At 39.3% G+C, this 18,083-nt stretch overlaps 1 protein-coding gene across 1 annotated transcript in view; it reads right to left on the bottom strand.

Annotated features, from left to right (window-relative positions):
• Plscr4 (phospholipid scramblase 4) overlaps positions 1-16,381 on the bottom strand; it is a 38,937-nt gene extending 22,556 nt beyond the window's left edge. The window contains exons 1-3 of the mRNA XM_052716854.1: positions 16,170-16,381; positions 2,773-2,800; positions 1,272-1,382 (exon numbers count right to left, since the gene is read on the bottom strand). Coding sequence (XP_052572814.1) covers positions 1,272-1,382; positions 2,773-2,779 — 118 coding nt within the window. The 5' untranslated portion in view covers positions 2,780-2,800; positions 16,170-16,381. The remainder of the gene's footprint in view (positions 1-1,271; positions 1,383-2,772; positions 2,801-16,169) is intronic.
• Between the last annotated feature and the right edge of the window lie 1,702 nt (positions 16,382-18,083).

The following is an 18,083-nucleotide window of genomic DNA, read 5'->3' as shown; positions in this document are numbered from 1 at the left end:
ATGGTTGCTGGGAAAGAGGGTATCATGTTTTTGTAGTCTATACTACAGTAAGTAACCTCCCTCCTATGTTCATACAAGCAATGCTAATCAAACTCCAGGACACACACGCGCGTGCACACACACACACACACACACACACACACACACACACACACACGCACGCGCACACACACGTGCGTGTGCACAGACACCACAGAGAGACTGAGAGACAGTCAGAAAGAAGCACACACAGAGACAGAGAGAGAGAGAGAGAGAGAGAGAGAGAGAGAGAGAGAGAGAGAGAGAGAGAGAGATCCAAATAGGAGGGGACTTCCAGGGAAGAAAAAAGGTTTTAACAGAAGAGGGAGGGGTGACAGTAATGCAGATGAAAACAACTGAGATTCACCATAATTCACCAGATTCAAATATGTGAAACTGTCAACCAGTTTTAAAGAATACTGTCTAGCTACAAGGTGTCAATCATGGTGACTTTTCACTGTAGTGACAATTCATTAGCAGTGTATTTGACAATGGATACATTTTCAGCTTTCCTGTTTAATTTAAAGGCTGTCTCCTGGGACTGAACAGAGTCTTCATTTGCTAGGCAAGACTCCACCCATAAATTAAATTCCTAAACCCCACCTATCTTTGATATAGAGAAAAACAAGTGTTTCCCATAGTGAATGGAACCTGAATTTAACAATGTTTACTTCTTGGGAATGATGTAGTTATTTCCTAAAATGACTATACGATCTAAACTTTACTGCAGTGCCACGTGAGAACTCTCCTCCTGAGTCTCCACCAAGTCTTAAGACACAAAAATACATGCCACAGTGCCTTAGTCCGTGCTCACAGCTATGTCCTTCTACTTCTCTGTCCCCTCCTGCCATTTACCCCTTGCTCACCTCATACCAGATCTTCACAGACACTGTGTAAGACACAGGGAATTTTTCTGCTATACATAGTTCCTTTTTTCTTTAGCTATCAAATTCTTACGTAGCAAAGCCCGCTTTATTCAGTCACAGCTCCATTCCAATCCCTGGTGGGGTCAGACAGCACCATCTCCTGTGTTCATCGGCCCACTAGGAACACAGAGAATGTCATCCCTGCTTTGACAACTTCCTCCCTTACCACCTTCCAGAGCACAGGCTGTGATCAGGGGAGTATATTAAAACTGGCCCTCTCTCCACATTTAGTATTTATTTGCTGAATCGAATGCTGATTGAAAAAGTCACCTTAACTAAGGTTATGGTATTCTGGAGGAGGGTTGTTCTTGAACATATTTATCTTACCTGGCACAAAATGAGAACTGTACTCAGGAGGGGCATCAGGGACCGCAGGTGGTGATTTTAACTGATTTTCCATATCTCCTGTAGGCTGCTCAGGGGCTGTGGGGACCACGCCTTGAGGAAGGGAGAAACATGACCCGCACAGTAAGTGATAACATGATTGCAAAATGCACTTTTTTCCTCATATAAGCATCAGAAAATACAATCCTATTTCTTTTTATTTTATTTTATAATTTAATTTAATTTTACATATCAGTCACAGATTCCCTTGTTCTCCCCCCCTCCCGCTCCCCAATCCTATTTCTTATGAAAAATACCTATTAATACATTTTGTGAGTTTTAGATTGAGCATAGTTTTGAAAACAAGACAACATCATACTGTGCTTGCGGCTGCAGTCTAAGCTTTCCTGGTCCTGCTTCAGCTGACCACTTACTGGCCCCACCTCCATAGTTACTCTCATGTAGACAACTGTGATTCTTTCTCTTAATTATGTGAGAAACACTGGAAATATGAAGCTGATTCTTCATAGTCTTTTGGAAATGTGTTTAAATTCAAAACATCAAATAAATAAATTCTCACCAGCTAAAAAAGCAATTTAGTCGTAAACACATCAGTCAGGGTTGGTTCAGCCCACATTTGCAGTGACTCACATTGTTACTGCATTTTTCCTAAAAGCCACCTGGTCACAGTGTCATGGTGGTTGCTGCAAGAGTGGTACAGAAGCCCCTTCAGGGTGTTATACCTTGTTCTCTTGTTGAGATCAAAGGAAATCCTTACTTGACGCACTATAAGGAGGGGCCTCAATTTCATAAATAAATGATTGAACTTTATATCAGAGGAAACAATAGACTGTAACTGTGATGTTTCTCTTCTTATAGCATTTACCTAAAAAGGCAGAGTCAGCATTTCACTCTATCACATCCAGGCCAAAGGCCACAGCTCTTTCTGTCTGCATTTGCTCTCCTAACGTTCTTTTGCTTCATTTGATTTCTTCTTAACATTTAGAGACCTTTCAGGCCTATGTGTAAACACAAGCTGCTTTTACTCCTTTTCTAACAGAGGGTTAATGTGTACAAATGAACTTACTTGTAAATATATCTAAATGCTAACTAGTCAAATATTGCAGAATAAAATACACCCCTTGAAAGAAAACAATCATATAATTCACATGTGAAAGAGAAACATTAAATAATAATAATAATAATAATAATAATAATAATAATAATAATAATAGGACTGGAGTGAGGGCTCAGCAGTTGAGTGGTTAGTGCTTTTTGCAGAGGGCCCAGGTTCAGATCCCAGTGCCCACACTAGGCTGCTCACAACTGCCTGTAGCAGCAGCTTCATGGGGATCAGACATATACGGCCTCCATGAGCATCAGAACTCACATATGCAAACCCAAACATACACACACACACACACACACACACACACACACACACACACACACACACACATCTTAAAATAACAAATTAAATATTAGGAAATTGATAAAACTGTACCTGACATTTTTATGAATTCCAGTTATACCTGAAAAATAAAATATATTAATGCATTTACGTATACAAATATAATACATGCACACAACAACAGAGACAGAAAGTTTACAAACTCATAGAAACCAAACAACTCATTAATGAATGAAAAATGGGTCTAGAGAGGAATCAAGAAGGAAATTAAAACTTTTTAGAATTGAATGAAAATGAAAACACAACATAGCCAAACCTATGGGACACAATGAAGGCACGTCAAAGAAGCAAGGTTGGAGTTAAGTGAGTACATAAAAAAGAAATAAATAAAGGAAGGAAGGAAGCAAGGGAGGGAGGGAGGGTGGGAGAAAGAGAGAGAGAAAACAGGGAGGCAGGCAGACAAGCAAGCCTGGAAAATTGCATATTAATAACTTAGTGACACACCTGCATGCTCTAGAAAAAAACAAGAAGAACTAGTACCCCAAAAGAGTAGAAAGTAAGAAATAATCAAACCCAGAGCTGAAACCAATGACTAGAAATAAACAAAGGAAAAAAAAACCCACAAAGAATCAATGAAGTGAAGATTTTAGGAAAATCAACAAGATTCAGAAATCAGTAGCCAAATTAATTAAAAGAAAGAGAGAAGATCCAAATTAATAAAATTAGAGATGAAAAAGGGGACTACAACAGAAACTGAGGAAATTTAGATAATCATAAAGTCACGTTTCTAAAATCTGTATTCCTTCAAACTGGAATACCTAAATGAAATGAGTGAATTTTTTGATAAATACAACCTACCAAAGTTAAGTCAAGATGAAATAACAATTTAAACAGATCCATAATCTCTAGTGAAATAGAAGCAGTAATTAAAAGTCTTCCAGTCAAATCTAAAACCAACAAACAAGAAAAACAAGACCAAACTGATTCAGTGAAGAATTTTACCAGACTCTCAAAGAAAAACACATTATTCCAAAAAATATAAACTGAAGGAACATTTTCTAATTATTTTTATGAAACTACTACTATCTTGATATTAAAACACACAAAGACCTGAAAAAATAAAGAAATTAAATTATAGACTGATATTCCTTATAAATACAGTTGTAAAAATTCTCAGTGTAATATTTGCAAACAGAATTTAAGAATATATCATCAAGATTATTCACCATGTGTAGCACGAATCTTAAAAGGTCTTACTAATAAAATCAAACCTGGAGTCAGGTATTGGGGTTAAAGCTAGAAGATCAGAGAAGCAGAACAAGCCACAGCCACCCCACCTCACCAATTCCTCAGCTGATCCTGTTTCCTCAGACTGGAAGCCTCTGAGTCCTCATCCAAATGGATCTCAACTGAACTGCTGCTCAAAAGCCTAAAAGCTTAACGGGCTCTAGTTCCTGGTCCTCACACCTTATATACCTTTCTGCTTCCTGCCATCACTTCCTGGGATTAAAGGTGTGTGTCACCATTTTCTGGCCTCTATATCTAGTGGCTGTTCTGTTCTCTGACCCCAGATAAGTTTATTAGGGTGCACAATATATTGGGGAACACAGTATCACCACATTTCCCGAGTTGGCTTGAGCCCAGAGATACAGGGTGGTTCAACACACGTAATTCAATAAATGTAATCCACCATATAAACAGACTAAAATATAAAAAATACACATGGTCATCTCATAAGATGCAGAAAAGTTCTTTGACAAAATTCAATGTCCCTTCCTGATAAAACTTCTGAAAATACTGATTGATTGGTTTCCATAAGCCCCTACTCTAATTGGTTGGTTTCCATAAGCATTTACTCTCATTGGTTGGGTTCCATAAGCCCACACTCTCTTATTGGTTGTTTTACATATACCCCTACTCTGCTTGGTCATATAGAAACCTAGAATAATGTCAATTCAGAGCCAGTGTGTAGTAATTTCTGAAAGGCATGATTATTTCCTTTCCTTTAGTATATAGCTATACTGAAATAAAAGTCCCTTTTAAAAGATCCTTTGAAGAAAGGGATAAAAAAATAACAGTACAAATTTTAGTATTATTCTTATAGGGTTCTTCCTCAGGAAGAATTGTCTTCCTCTTCCATCAAGGAAGTCTGGGTCTACAAGCTGATTGTACCAGCTAGTTTTATATCAAACTGACACAAGCTAGAGTCATTTGGGAAGAGGGAACCTCAACTGAGAAAATGCCCCCCCTAGATTGGCCTATGGTGTATTTTGATTAATAATTGACAGGGAAGAGCCCAGATCACTGTAGGTGGTGACACCCCCAGCCAAGAAGCAAACAGGCTGAGCAAACCCCGGGAGCAAGTCAATAAGTAGCCCTCCCTCATGGTCTCTCATGGTCTCCCTCATGGTTCCTGCCTCCAGATTTCGTCCATGACTTCTCTCAGCCATGAGCTGTGATGTGAAACTGTAAGATGAAATATACCCCTTTCCCATCCCTCCCAGAGCCATAAAACTTTAGAAATAAACTAATCCTAATGAGATAAAGCAGAGTGTGCACACTTACCACCCCCCAGGCTGTAGGTACCTTTCCTCTCCCTTCCCTTTTAACCACTAAGGCCTTTTCTCATCAACCTCGATTCTCTTTCTTTTCTTCTGAAGATTTACAATACCATTTTAGCCAAAGCGTTATGTAAGCAGAAGAATTTCCAGTTGGTACAAGCAAGAATTTTGTCATCTTAATCCTCCCTTAACAGTTAGTAAACGGTTTCAGATGTTCTCTCAGTCAGCAGCAGTGAATCATGCCATATATCCAGACCGACTTCTGCCTTTATTGTGTCGGGAAGCGAATCCTGGAAACTGAGCCACATCTCCATGTGTTAGTACACCTAGGTCCAGAAAGTCCTGCTGAAGCCTTGGCGTTTGGGGGCATATAATTCACACAAGGTATCCAGAGCTGACTGGAACATAACATAAAGAGAGAAGAGTCACGACACAGACAAAGCCTGGTGGGGCAGGATTCACTTCCTTGCAAAGCAGCTACTACTTCACATGACATCTAGCAGCAACAGAATGCCTCCTATTGAATATCACACATTCTAACCTACCTACACTGTCTTTCTTTTCTTTTTCAATGTAATTTATTTGTTTTTATTTTATGTGCATTGGTGTTTTGCCTGCATGTGTGTATGTGTGAGGATGTCAGAATTCCTGGAACTGAAGTTACACACTACTGTTAGCTGCCATGTGGGTGCTGGGAATTGAACCCGGGTCCTCTGGAAGAGCAGTTAGTGCTCTTAACCACTGAGCCATCTCTCTAGCCTTTATCTTTCTTACACATAATTTTTGTCAAACTACTGTATAAGCAGGATAATTTCCTGTTGTAAGATATTCCTGCAGTGTGAAGGTGGATTGCTGTGATCAGTGTAATAAAAAACTGAACAACCAATATCTAGGCAGGAGGTGTTGATGGGATTTCTGCAGCAAGAAAGAAGAGTGGGAGACATGGATAGCGTTGGACATACAGAATGGAAGAGGAGTAAAAAGCCACACGGTAAAATGTAGATTAATGAAAGCAGCTTAAAATTATTTAAATTATGAGAGCTAACAGGAAAAGCCTAAGCTAAGACCAAGCTCTCAAAATTAATAATAAGTCTCTGTGTTGTTTTTTGTGAGCTAGAGGCCCAAAGGAAAGTCTGATTACAATTTCCAGTTGGCACAAGCAAGAATTCTGTCTTAATCTTGGACTAGTCAGTGAATGGATTGAGATGTTCCTGTCACTCAGCAGCGGCCAAGCAGGCTGAGACACCGACCCTGGAGCCTGTTATTAAGTTTCACTTCTAAAACTCATGACATAATGTGGTGTCCTATAAAACCAGAAGTTCTAGCACACACATGGAGATGAGAAACTTCAGTCACAAGACCCAAGGTGGTCAGAAATTCACACTAAAGCACTGACTGGAATCTGTGTTGATCTCTGGGAAGGAGGTTTTTACATGGTGAGAATCTCCAGGCAGAGGATTAGAAACTGGAATATGTGTTCTAAAACCCTGGCATTTGCCTGTCTCTGAAGCCTTCATTCCCAAGAGAACACAAAGGAATTAAGTCTTATGTAGAGAAACAGTTCCTCCTGATTCTCAGCAGGGCAGGAAAATAGTTAAGTCAGCAAAGACCTATACCAAGTATTCATGCCTCCTGTCTGTTCAGTGAATCTAATGTGTAATTTCTGAGCTATGATAGCCTATATTCTTTTTATATCTTATTCTTCACTTAAAGATGCCTGGAGCTGAAAAGAAGACTGGGAAGTCACCCAGTAGTGTATGCCAGCACATGACTGACAGCACACACCCAGGTCTAAGATGGAGGTGACCATGATGACCAGCCTCCTTTTCAGGTCATCCTGTGTATCACAGAGTGACGGTTGGATCAACTGCAAAGAACTGCTGTAAAATGGATATTTGTATTATTATTGATTCACTAAAAAATTGTACATGGGTATCAACACTGTTTAAAATGCTGTTACTCACTTGTTCAGCATGTACCACTAAACAATTGACAGACTATGCTGGGTTTTGGGCAGAGACTTCCCTCTCCCAGAGACTGAAGTTATAGCAGAAACATACAAAAAAAAAAAAAAAAAAAACACATTTCCTAGGCAAACAAGTAACAAATGTTGGCTAACAGAATTTGTTTACCAAGCAGTATATTTTACAATGCACAAAAAGTTAGCTACAAATCAAAAGGACTCTGAGATTCCATCTTATACCTGTCATAATGGCTAAGATCAAAACCGCAAGCGACAACTCACACTGGAGAGGATGTGGAGCAAGGGAAACACTCCTCCATTGCTGGTGGGAGTGCAAACTTGTACAGTCACTTTGGAAATCAGTATGGCGATTTCTCAGAAAACTGGGAATCCATCTACCTCAAGACCCATCTATAACAATCTTGGGCGTATACTCAAAGGATGCTCAATCATACCACAAAGATACTTGCCCAACTATGTTCAAAGCAGCATTATTCATAATAACCAGAACCTGGAAACAACCTGGATGCCCCTTAACCAAGGAATGGATAAAGAAAATGTGATAGATTTACACAATAGAGTATTACTCAGCTGTTAAAAACAAGGACACCAGGAAATTTGGGAAGCAAATGGATGGAACTAGAAAAAAATTCATCCTGAATAAAGTAACTCAGACCTAGAAAGACAAACATGGTAATGTATTCATTCATAAGTGGATATTAGCTGTTAAATAAAGGATAACCATGCTACAATCCATAGACCCAGAGAGGCTAGGTAATGAGGAGGGTTCATGGAGGACAACCTGGAAAGGAAAATAGAAGATTTCATGAGTGGACTGAAGGCAGGTTGGGAATGGGAACATGAGCGATCAGGTTGTGGGGAACGGAGGGAAGAGCACCAAAAGAGACTACTGGAAAGGGGGTGCAATTTGGGATCAGGTAAAAACCTGGCTCAAGTGAATCTCCCAGGAATCTAAAGGAAGACCCCAGCTTAGATTCCTAGCAACATCAGATATGCAGCTGATCTGGACATCTCTTGTAACTAGGTTGGTACCAAACTTGATTGTCATCAGAGAGGCATCATCCAGCAACTGATGGAAACAAATGCAGACCCACAGCCAAACATCAGGCAGAGTTTGGGGAATCCTGAACAAGAGGAGGAGAAGGGATTGTAGGAGCCAGAGGGGTCAAGGACACCACAAGAAAACTTACAGAACCAACTTATCTGGACTCATAGGGGTTCACAGTGAAAGAACCTGCAACGAGGGAGCCTATATGTTACTGACCTAGGCACTCTGCATATATGTTACAGTTGTGTAGCTTGGTCCCCTTGTGGGAATCCTAACAGTGGGAACAGGGGTTGTCTCCAACTCTTTTAGTCCTGGTCACCATATCAAGCTCATTGTACATTCAACATCAATGTTCATGGACTAGAGAATTGACTACGTGCCTTAAGCATAGTCTTCAGAGTTGAAACTTAAGTGTCTGTAGGCATCTGAGTGATACTGTGTTTGTGTGGGAGTCATATTACATTTAGTGAATATGAAAGGATTAAATAAAATACTGTGGTTCTTTTCAAATGTTCACATTTAGCCTCATATGTCACAAGGATCCAAGAGAGGTGAATATGTTATTGAAATTGTTCTCAAGAAATGCATATGCCTTGTTTAATAAAGACAACTCTATTAGGCCTTAAATAAAGAATATTTACTAGGTCTTTAAAAAGATATACCTACTAGGTCTTAAAAAAAGGGAAGTTTATTAGGTCTTGCTACTGTCTGAATCATTTTCTTCCACCTCCATTGAAGTAATAGTTATTAAACTTTTGTTGTTACATGTGTGATTTATATGTATGTAAAATGTAATTTAGTGCTAGATAACAACAAACTCAATGTCTCTGGTCTTGTCCTGGGTTCTAAACCCTGTCTCAGTGACAGGATTATTCTTGCTGTACGTGGCACACCCCTCGGATTACACCTGAGTTTATGCAGAGGGCTGACTCAAGATGTAGACTGGTCATGTCAAAAAGACACATCACATGTTTAGAGGATTAGAATGTCCCTATCTGCCTGACCTCGAGGGAGGTAGGAGACTCATAGCCAAGGACTTTTAGCAGTAATGCCTATGAACTGACACCCCAATATAAACTGAACACTGAAGCTCAAGTCAGCTTCCCAACTAGTAAACACAGAAGCATCAGGCCAGGAAAGCAGTCACTGCAATCCCACTGGGGGAAGGGATGAATGCTTTGTTTAGGGCAACAATCCAAGCTTTACACAATGTGTGTAGCGGAAGGCCATGCAAGAGGTATGGTGGGTGTGTGGAGGTCAGAGAACAACTTTCAAAAGTCATTGTCTTCTTCTACAGTGTGTATTCTGGGAAGTGAACTCAGGTCCTCAGGTTCAGCAGAAAGCATCCCAACTCACTGAACCTTTTTACCAGTCCTTCCCTGATGTGCATTTTTATTTGTCTAATTTTGATTTGTATTCCTTATAATGAAGCTTTATTCACCTGTAGAGCCCTGTCCTGTGAGTTGTTACAGAAAATGATCACACCTGAAGGGGTGAGGAGACTCATGAGATTGTCAGAGTAGAAGGGATCTGGAAACCTCAAACTTGTTGGCAGCTGTGAAACTGCCGAGTCGGTATTGACTCTGGGTAGCTGTCAGAACTAACTTGAAATTTGTACCCAGATAACTGAAAAGTTACTAGCCTACTTTAATTATAGGAATAAAATCAGTAACACGGGGAAAGAAGTTTTCAGTTCCTTTCTGGTACTCCTGGCTTCATACCATTTCAGGATATGTATGCCTTGTGTTTCTGGCTTGGGCAGGCAAAGATTACTCTAAAGAATTCCCAATCATGTTTCCCAGAGCCTAACAAAGACCGAGAGAACTAAACAATATAAAATAGTGGCCAGTGTGAGCCTGAGTGCTGGATTGTGTCCACTCAAGAGCTAGCTGAATGTCACAGAAAATAAAGCCGGCACTGAAGTCATCCACTCAGATGCTGGCCAGGGAGGAAGGCCTCAAACCAAGTGTATGAACTGCCTGGCAAAACAGTGACTGTCAACTTTCTCCATGGAGTTTAATTAGACTTAGATTCTCCTAAATAATACTCAAAATGTCCAGGAAACAATACAAAATCATAGCACAAAAAAGTCATAAAAAGGTCAACTTCTAGAAAATAATATCAAAACATGTTAACGCTAAGGTGATACCAGTGTTGACTTACATATAATATAGGTATTTAATTAATTCTCCGGGGCCAAGAGATGGCTCAGTGGGTAAAGGATCTTGCCACACAAGCATGATGACCTGTGTTTGAGCTCCAGAACCCACACAAAGGTGAAAGAAGAAACTGACTCCACAAGATTGTCCATTGATCTCCTAATGTGTGCCCTGGGCACAGAAACTCACACTTACACATCATGTACATGATACTAAAAGTAAATAAAACATTTAAAAATGTTCCAGAAAGTCTGGAAAGACTGAAAGTCTCAGAGAAGAAATAAAAGATATAAAAGAGTAGATATAAGTTTTAGAACTGAGATAATACAAAGAAAAAGAAATCTGAACATCAGTGGATGAAATCAATAGTCAAGTGGAGACTATGTGAAAAAGCTACAAACTTAATCATTGAAAATTGTCCAGCTAGACAGAGCAACAATAGAAAAAAAGACAGACGAATTATAGAAAAACAAAAGAATATGGCCAAGGATGTAACTCAATAGTAGAATGAATTCTCAACTTGGGTGAAGTCCTGAGTTTGAGCCCTGCTGTGTATCATGTCAGTTTTGATTCTGTTTGCTTTTTAAAATGTTATATTATAATATACTTATTATAGAAAACACACACACACACACACACACACACACACACACACACATACACACACACAGAGTTTAGATCAACTAAATGACACAGGCCTTCCTAGAAAGGCACACTACTTGGTAAGAAACAGAAAACCTAACCAGAATCACAGCAAGACAATGAGTCAGTATTGAATCTTCCCACACAGGGAAAGTGAGAACACAGTATTTCTCTGATAAACTACAAAATTCCCTTAAAAATAATAAATGCCAAGCTTTTGCAAATCTCCCAGAAGTAAGAGTGAATGTATCCAATTAACTTTGTTGGCCCAGAGTGACCCTAATATAACCAGACTCAGAAACTATGAAAAGAGAGCTATAGTAACACTGCTTAAGAACTTAGACCCCTAAAGTCAGCAAAACACTACAGAACAAACTCTAGCCATATCACTATATGTACACTACAACCAAGTGGAATTTATATCAATAACAATACAGTATTTTATTTACTTGAGTGTATTTCTTACATTTTTAAAGAATTTTTATTCACATATATTCTTTTATAGCCAACAATATAATTTTAATACAAAAATCAACCAATGTAACCATACTACTAAAATGAAAAGCAAAACTTCATTTAATTTCAATAGACCCCAGAAAAACCTCCAAGGAATCCAATTTTCTTTTTTTGGTTAAAAATATAAAGCCAAACATTCAATAACGTATAAAGAGAATGGAACTTCAGTAATCTGGCCAAGAGCTCATGGAACATTCCATAGCCAGCAACAAAAGAACCAAAAAAGACTGCTTCCTCGAACAAAACAAAAACAAGGGTGTTTAGTCTCCTCTTCATTCAGTGTTATGCTGGAGGGTCCTGCTAGGCCAATTATGTTAGAAAAAAGAAATGAGGAAAGCAGATTAAAAATAAAAATGGGTAGGAGGGTGGTGGTGGCACACACCTTTAATCCCAGCACCTGGAGGCAGAGGCAGGTAGATTTCTGGGTTCAAAGCCAGCCTGGTCTACGTAGTGTTAGGACAATCAGGGCTACACAGAAAAACCCTGTCTCAAAACAAACAAACAAACAAAAAGTAAAATGTGACTTTTCTACATTTCCTCTATAGAAAGGTTTCTGAGGAAGTCACTAAGAACTATTCAGAACATGAAAAAGCTGTGTAATGTGATCAGACAGAAGATCAATAAGCAATAGAAAGAGAGAGGGAGGGAAACAGGAGAGAGGGACAGTGGGACAGAGGGAGGGAACAAGAGGGGACAAAAAAGAAGGGGAGAGAACAACTACCAAGATAATAATGATGTAATGGTCTCTAAAATCTCTTTTTTAAATCTAAGTAATTTTCCTCTATTTCAAATCCCAGAGATTTCATAATGGTTTTGCTTTAAGTGGCATTCTTATTTTCTGAAGAAGAATCCAGACTGGAAGCAAGCAGCAGCACCTGTAAACATGCATGGTAGCGTAGCATGCTGAAGCACCTCACAACGAAACACCGTAAACTAATAATCTTGCAAATGGTTTTACAAGAACCATGAAATGTTTACAGTGTAATCTGTAATATTACAAAAGAGTTTGTCAAAATACAAAAAAGGAGAAAATATGTCAAAAATAAACTCTATTTCTTCTTTACATTTTCTATAATAGGTATATTATATTCTGAACTTTATAAAATAGAAAACAAAGCTGGCAGCATATTCCTTCACAGTGAATCCATAATGAAACAGTCCTTAGAGTTTGCCAGACATAAATGTTGAATGCATACCCCCTCCTATAACTCTCTTCATAGATCTTAAGCCCGCTTCTCGGCATCTGTGATGTGAAGTGTTGGTCGTTTCATGGGTTTCTTTGTGACAAGAGAACTAGCAGTGGAGGGGCTGAATATTGAGTAGATTAAGAGTCACGGAAGGACCCAGTCAGCCATATTCCACAGTTCTGCAATGGAAGTGGTGCTTGTGTGGGGGCTGGAGTTGAGGAAGTACCCAACGCAGGCAATGTAGATAGGGATTTTTATTGTCAAAATAAAGGTGACAGTAAAAAATGTCACGTAGACAAACCCATCAGAACTATATGCATAATTGATATTCCTAGAACCTCACTGCATAAACTCAACCCTACAAGGAGCTGGAGAAGCCACTTCTCAATGAACAAATGAAAACATTGAAAAAAACAACCAATCAAATTTTGGTGTGGCATTTATAACCTAAAATTTCCTTATTTTACTCATACCATGAATCCTCCCAAAGAAAAGTGTACAGTTAACCATTTCCCTCTCTTTACCAAATGTTAAGGATCTTGTGGATTGTATGGGAGGATACATTCCAAAATATAGGGTGTATTAAAATGGAAGCAGAGTGAGTGGCAAATCCACAGACAATTATTAAAATTAAACCTGTACAAATTGTTTGAAAAGGCGACTTGTTCTTTTCCTTTTAGCTTTCAAAAAGGAAATGTTTTCATTATACAGTGTACAGAAATATTCTTGCTACATTTATGTAGAACATTTTACTAAGACTATTTCTATAAGGATCATCACCAAGCCAAGCACACTATCAGGAATGCTGCCAAGTCATGACTGTGTTATCTTCTGACTAGATACACAGAAAGGCGTGTGGCTTACCGTAAATAGCCTTGAAAAGCTATGCATATGAAAGAGACTTCTTTAATCTGAAAGCAAACAGTTACTCAAGCAGTTAAGCCATTACGTAAAATGAATTCACTCCCCATTTCTTATCTTTATATTGGACATTTTGCATTCCAACTGTACATATTTCTGTGTAGTTTTGTGTATGTAATATATATCACTGTGTGTGTTGTTTATGTTTTAGTAGAGATGGGTGTCTTCCATATCTTCTCTTATTAAGATGTCTATTCTCATTTAGTAGAACTATTCTCATTTAATGACTTAATTTATTTGACTGGTTGCTTAACAGTGAAATCTTAAATTATCCCACAATTTATGCTATCATAAACAACCGTGAGACAAACTTATGTAGACAACTCTGTATATCAATGTCTTAAATTCCAGAAGTAGAGTCAGTGGGTAAAATAACTGTGCACTTTAAACACTGTTTAAATTGATAGCCACTGACTGGGGAAAATATTTGTGCACTTTAAACATTGTTAAATTGATATCCAAAGGTTTTAAACCAATTCACACACTGGACAAAAAATGGACAATATAGTGGTTTTTCACAGTGTTTGCTATTGTCTATCTTGCAGGAAAAGGAAACTTGTCTTGATTTCCCAGACACTTTGTGCTGGAGGAGGGTAAGTAGCTCGAACTGCATCTGGAAGTCATTCCCATCCCCGCTGCAGGAAATGTCTCCTTTGTCATTTGCTCGTTTGCTGCTCATTAGTTTTCATTTCTCTGTCATTTATAGGAAGGGTATCAAAATTTTATTTTATGTTAGGACTCTTCCAAAAGTTTTCATTTTTCTCATTCAATGGTTTGATTTTTGTTTTTCAGGATAGATGTTTTCCTTCCTAAATAACAGCATATTTATGTATTTCGTTCAAAAGAATGTGTGCTATTAAGGTGGGTTTTAGCACAATGCTGGTGAAATATATGAGACATATGAACTTGCCTTTATTTTCTGCTTTAGACAATGCTAATGATTAGGATACTCAGTACACAAAAATTTTGTGCCTTTGTCCCTATAATAAACATGCTAACCATCAATATTCTTGAAGGAGAACACATGGTTTCCCAAGGAAGTATCTCAAAAGGGTCTTTAAGAAAAAGAAAGTGAAAAGAAGATGAAAATCCTCAGGAAAGTTAGCACATTTTTCTACAGTAAATAATAGCTACTCTATCCAGAAAGGAAATATATACATGAAGTACAAACCACAGATACTCTTTGTAACTTTATTGTTTTTCTTACTTTAACATCAGATTTTCTTTATAAACAGGCATACATAAATATATAAGAGGACATGAGCATCCAAAGTAACAACAATTCATTCTGTATTCCAAGTCCTCAAAGGCTACAGCATACATACAAGCTGTAACTGTACCAATACACTGATACACACTCTTTTGTTCACGTTTGTGTTTTAGTTAGCACTTTGCCATTTTTCCATGTTAGAAAATTTAGGCCTCTCCAAAGTCTAGTGCTTTAGACTATATATCTTCTATCTCCTGATGCACCATAAAATAAAATTTTAGAAATTAAGATTTTTTTTTCAATTTTGTGCTATTTTATACTAAATTAAAGTCTGTTTTTACTGTACTTTCCGGTTCCCTGTAGTTGAGCCTCAAGAGACTTAACAAAGTGTGATGGAACTAGAAAGTTTATTAAACTTTCTTATTGCCCCTAAATCAGCTGTTTCTTGTGGACATTTAAAGATTGTACATACATTGTACATAATGTGACAGATTTCTGTCCTTTGCTCTGGTAAAGTCGTTAGCCCATACAATGTCAGTGTGACTAATTTAGTGATAATGCCTTCGATTCCTTATTTCCCTGTGGCAAGGGTCAGGAAGGTGGATGTTAAGTGTTTACTTCCGCAGTAGCATCTGGCTCCCTGAAGTACCTTGGAAATCAACCTTACGGCATAATGTCTTCATTTGCACGTCTGTTATTGGCTCCACATAAAATACTTCATACAAATAAAACCACAAGCAAACTGCGGATCTAAAGAGTATATACATTCACACAATAAATATAAAATCTAAGTCCCGAAAGGCTAATGTTGCACTCTGTAACATAACAGGAGAAACAGGCTCTATCTTGTAACACAGTCTCTGCCCATCAAACTCTGCAAAGTTATCTGAACCTGTCAGAGGCCTGAGGAGAGACCCTTGGAGCTGCAAGGAGGGGACTGGCTGCCACTGGTGCAAAACGGAAACGCTGGGAGAGGGTTGCTCCAGTAGGGTCTGCACCCTCTTGTCACCAGGGCCGAGTGACAGTCCCATGCAGCCTTCACCTGGTGCTCCATTGATTTGTCAGACCCTAGACCCGGGGTGCAGACAGTTCCCCAAGGCAGGAAACCCCGCCCACACCACCACGCTAAAGTTGCGCAACCACCTGAGGCTGAACTCCAGCCTGGGACTCTGCCCCACCGCTGCCACCACTGCCAAGGACCCCGCGCCTTCCCGCATCCCGCAAACTTCCCGGGACCCCCTCTCCCCGACGGCCCCGCTCACCGCCCGCATCTGCAGGCGCCTCCGGCCGCGCTCCACTATCCTGCCCAGGGAAGGAGGAAGGCGCAGAGGAGGTGGGGCGATCCAGGGCGGGCAGAGGGCGAGCCTCCAGGGGAGGGCTTCCTGCAGGGTGGGGCGCCGTCGTCCTGATCCCCAGCCAAGCGCGGGGAAAACAGGGTGCAGTCGCCAACAGAGCCCTTAGGGCAGCGCTCAGAATCTCAGAATCGGCTCCTCCTTGTTGGGTCTGGCCTAGCTTCCCAGCCTCACTGTTCTGATCTGGGAGGAAGAGGGACAGCGGGGAATGGGGTGCTGCGGGAGGCAAGAACAGGCCTGCTCATGGTTTCTGACTCTAGAAAGAGGACATTGGTTAACTGGTTAATTAACGCTCTCGGGCACAAGTACTATATCAAACTAAAGTGTTTCATCCCTGCAAAGGAAAATTAAAGAAGTGGGCAAACCCAAATGTCCCTTGACCTCTCACAAAACCACAACTAGACACAAACAGATCTGAGAACTTGACCTTGTTGTGCTTTGGGAGGAGTTTACATGGGGCAGACACTTAAGTTCTGGAATTTTCCATTTTGCTTCGCACGTGATTTGTCAGAATAGATGTAACAATTAATAATGTTCTTGTCAGTAATAACTGCCAAGAACTCAAATGAAGAAATAGTATTGTATTGAAAGCAAAAAACGGAGACGCTTACATCAAAGTTTTAGCAAAATTTAATGTTTAGCTTTGTTTTAAATTTTTTGGAAGGACCAAGAACTTGAGCTTGTGAGTGTAAATATCTACAGTGACCACATGAGAGATACCAAAATTCAAGATCAAAACATGTCTGTGAAGCATTGTTTGGGAGACAAAACAAATATATGAGAGCAACCACAGACCCCCTCACCGTCTGGGAGCGAAGGCAGAATACCAGAAATCAAGGGGTTCTGCATTTTCAGATTGAGTGACCCTCCAACATGAACCCTTCGGTGGGGGTTCTGGGGTGACTGATACACTGCTTTCTGTCTGACTCTCTGCTGCTTTCTACCTGTTTCTCTTTGAAACTTGTTTTTTGTTTTTCTTTGTTTTTTGTTGGATTTACAACAGTCTCATAGGTAGTGGCACTATTAGGAGGTGTGGGTTTGTTAGAATAGGAGTGTCATTGTGGGGGTGGGCTTGGAGGTCTCCTTTGCTCAAGCGTTGCAAAGTGTGACACTCAGATCACTTCCTGCTGCCTGCAGATCAAGATGTAGAACTCTAGGCTACCTCTCCAGCACCATGTCTACCTGCACACTGCCCATTTCCTACCATAATGATAATGGACCAAACCTCTGAACTGTAATCCAGTCCCAGTTAAATGTTGTCCTTTATAAGAGTTGCCATGATCATGGTGTCTCTTCACAACAATAGAAACCCTAATTAAGACAATTACTATTGGAATAATCCAGTAAAATTAAAGTTTTCATAATGGCACTTTGCATTTCTCAATCCTGTGTTTCTGTTGCAATGTTAACATGCACACAAGTTATAAAGTGTACAAGTTATGAGGTTTTTGTGAGCAGTCGATCGCTTGTCTTTTGCCAAAACTTAGAGAAAAAAAAATAAGATAGCATGTATAACTTCCCATGTATGTGATTTCTCCTACTTTACTGTTTTGGTTTGCTTGCTTGCTTATATATCTGTGTTTTCAGGTCTCTTAAACCTGGAAATGGATTTTTTTTTTTTGTAGGGCACATCCGTTATAGGTGAATCCATAGCTTTTGTAAAATCTGAAATTTGTTTATTCTGTATATTGTATAGACTTTTTAAAACTGCATAAGCACACAAAGTAATGGATTGCATTGTGACATTCTCTTAAATATATGTCAACATACTTTGTTGTTATTCATGTTTCTCTCCACTACCCTCTTGTTAGGTCCTCTTTTTCC

The sequence above is a fragment of the Peromyscus californicus genome, unplaced genomic scaffold, assembly GCF_007827085.1.
Source record: "Peromyscus californicus insignis strain IS unplaced genomic scaffold, ASM782708v3 Scaffold_11__1_contigs__length_118956290, whole genome shotgun sequence".
NCBI classification, from domain to species: domain Eukaryota; kingdom Metazoa; phylum Chordata; class Mammalia; order Rodentia; family Cricetidae; genus Peromyscus; species Peromyscus californicus.
The sequence above is the reverse complement of the archived record's forward strand: the minus strand, read 5'-3'. Positions and strand labels throughout refer to the sequence as shown.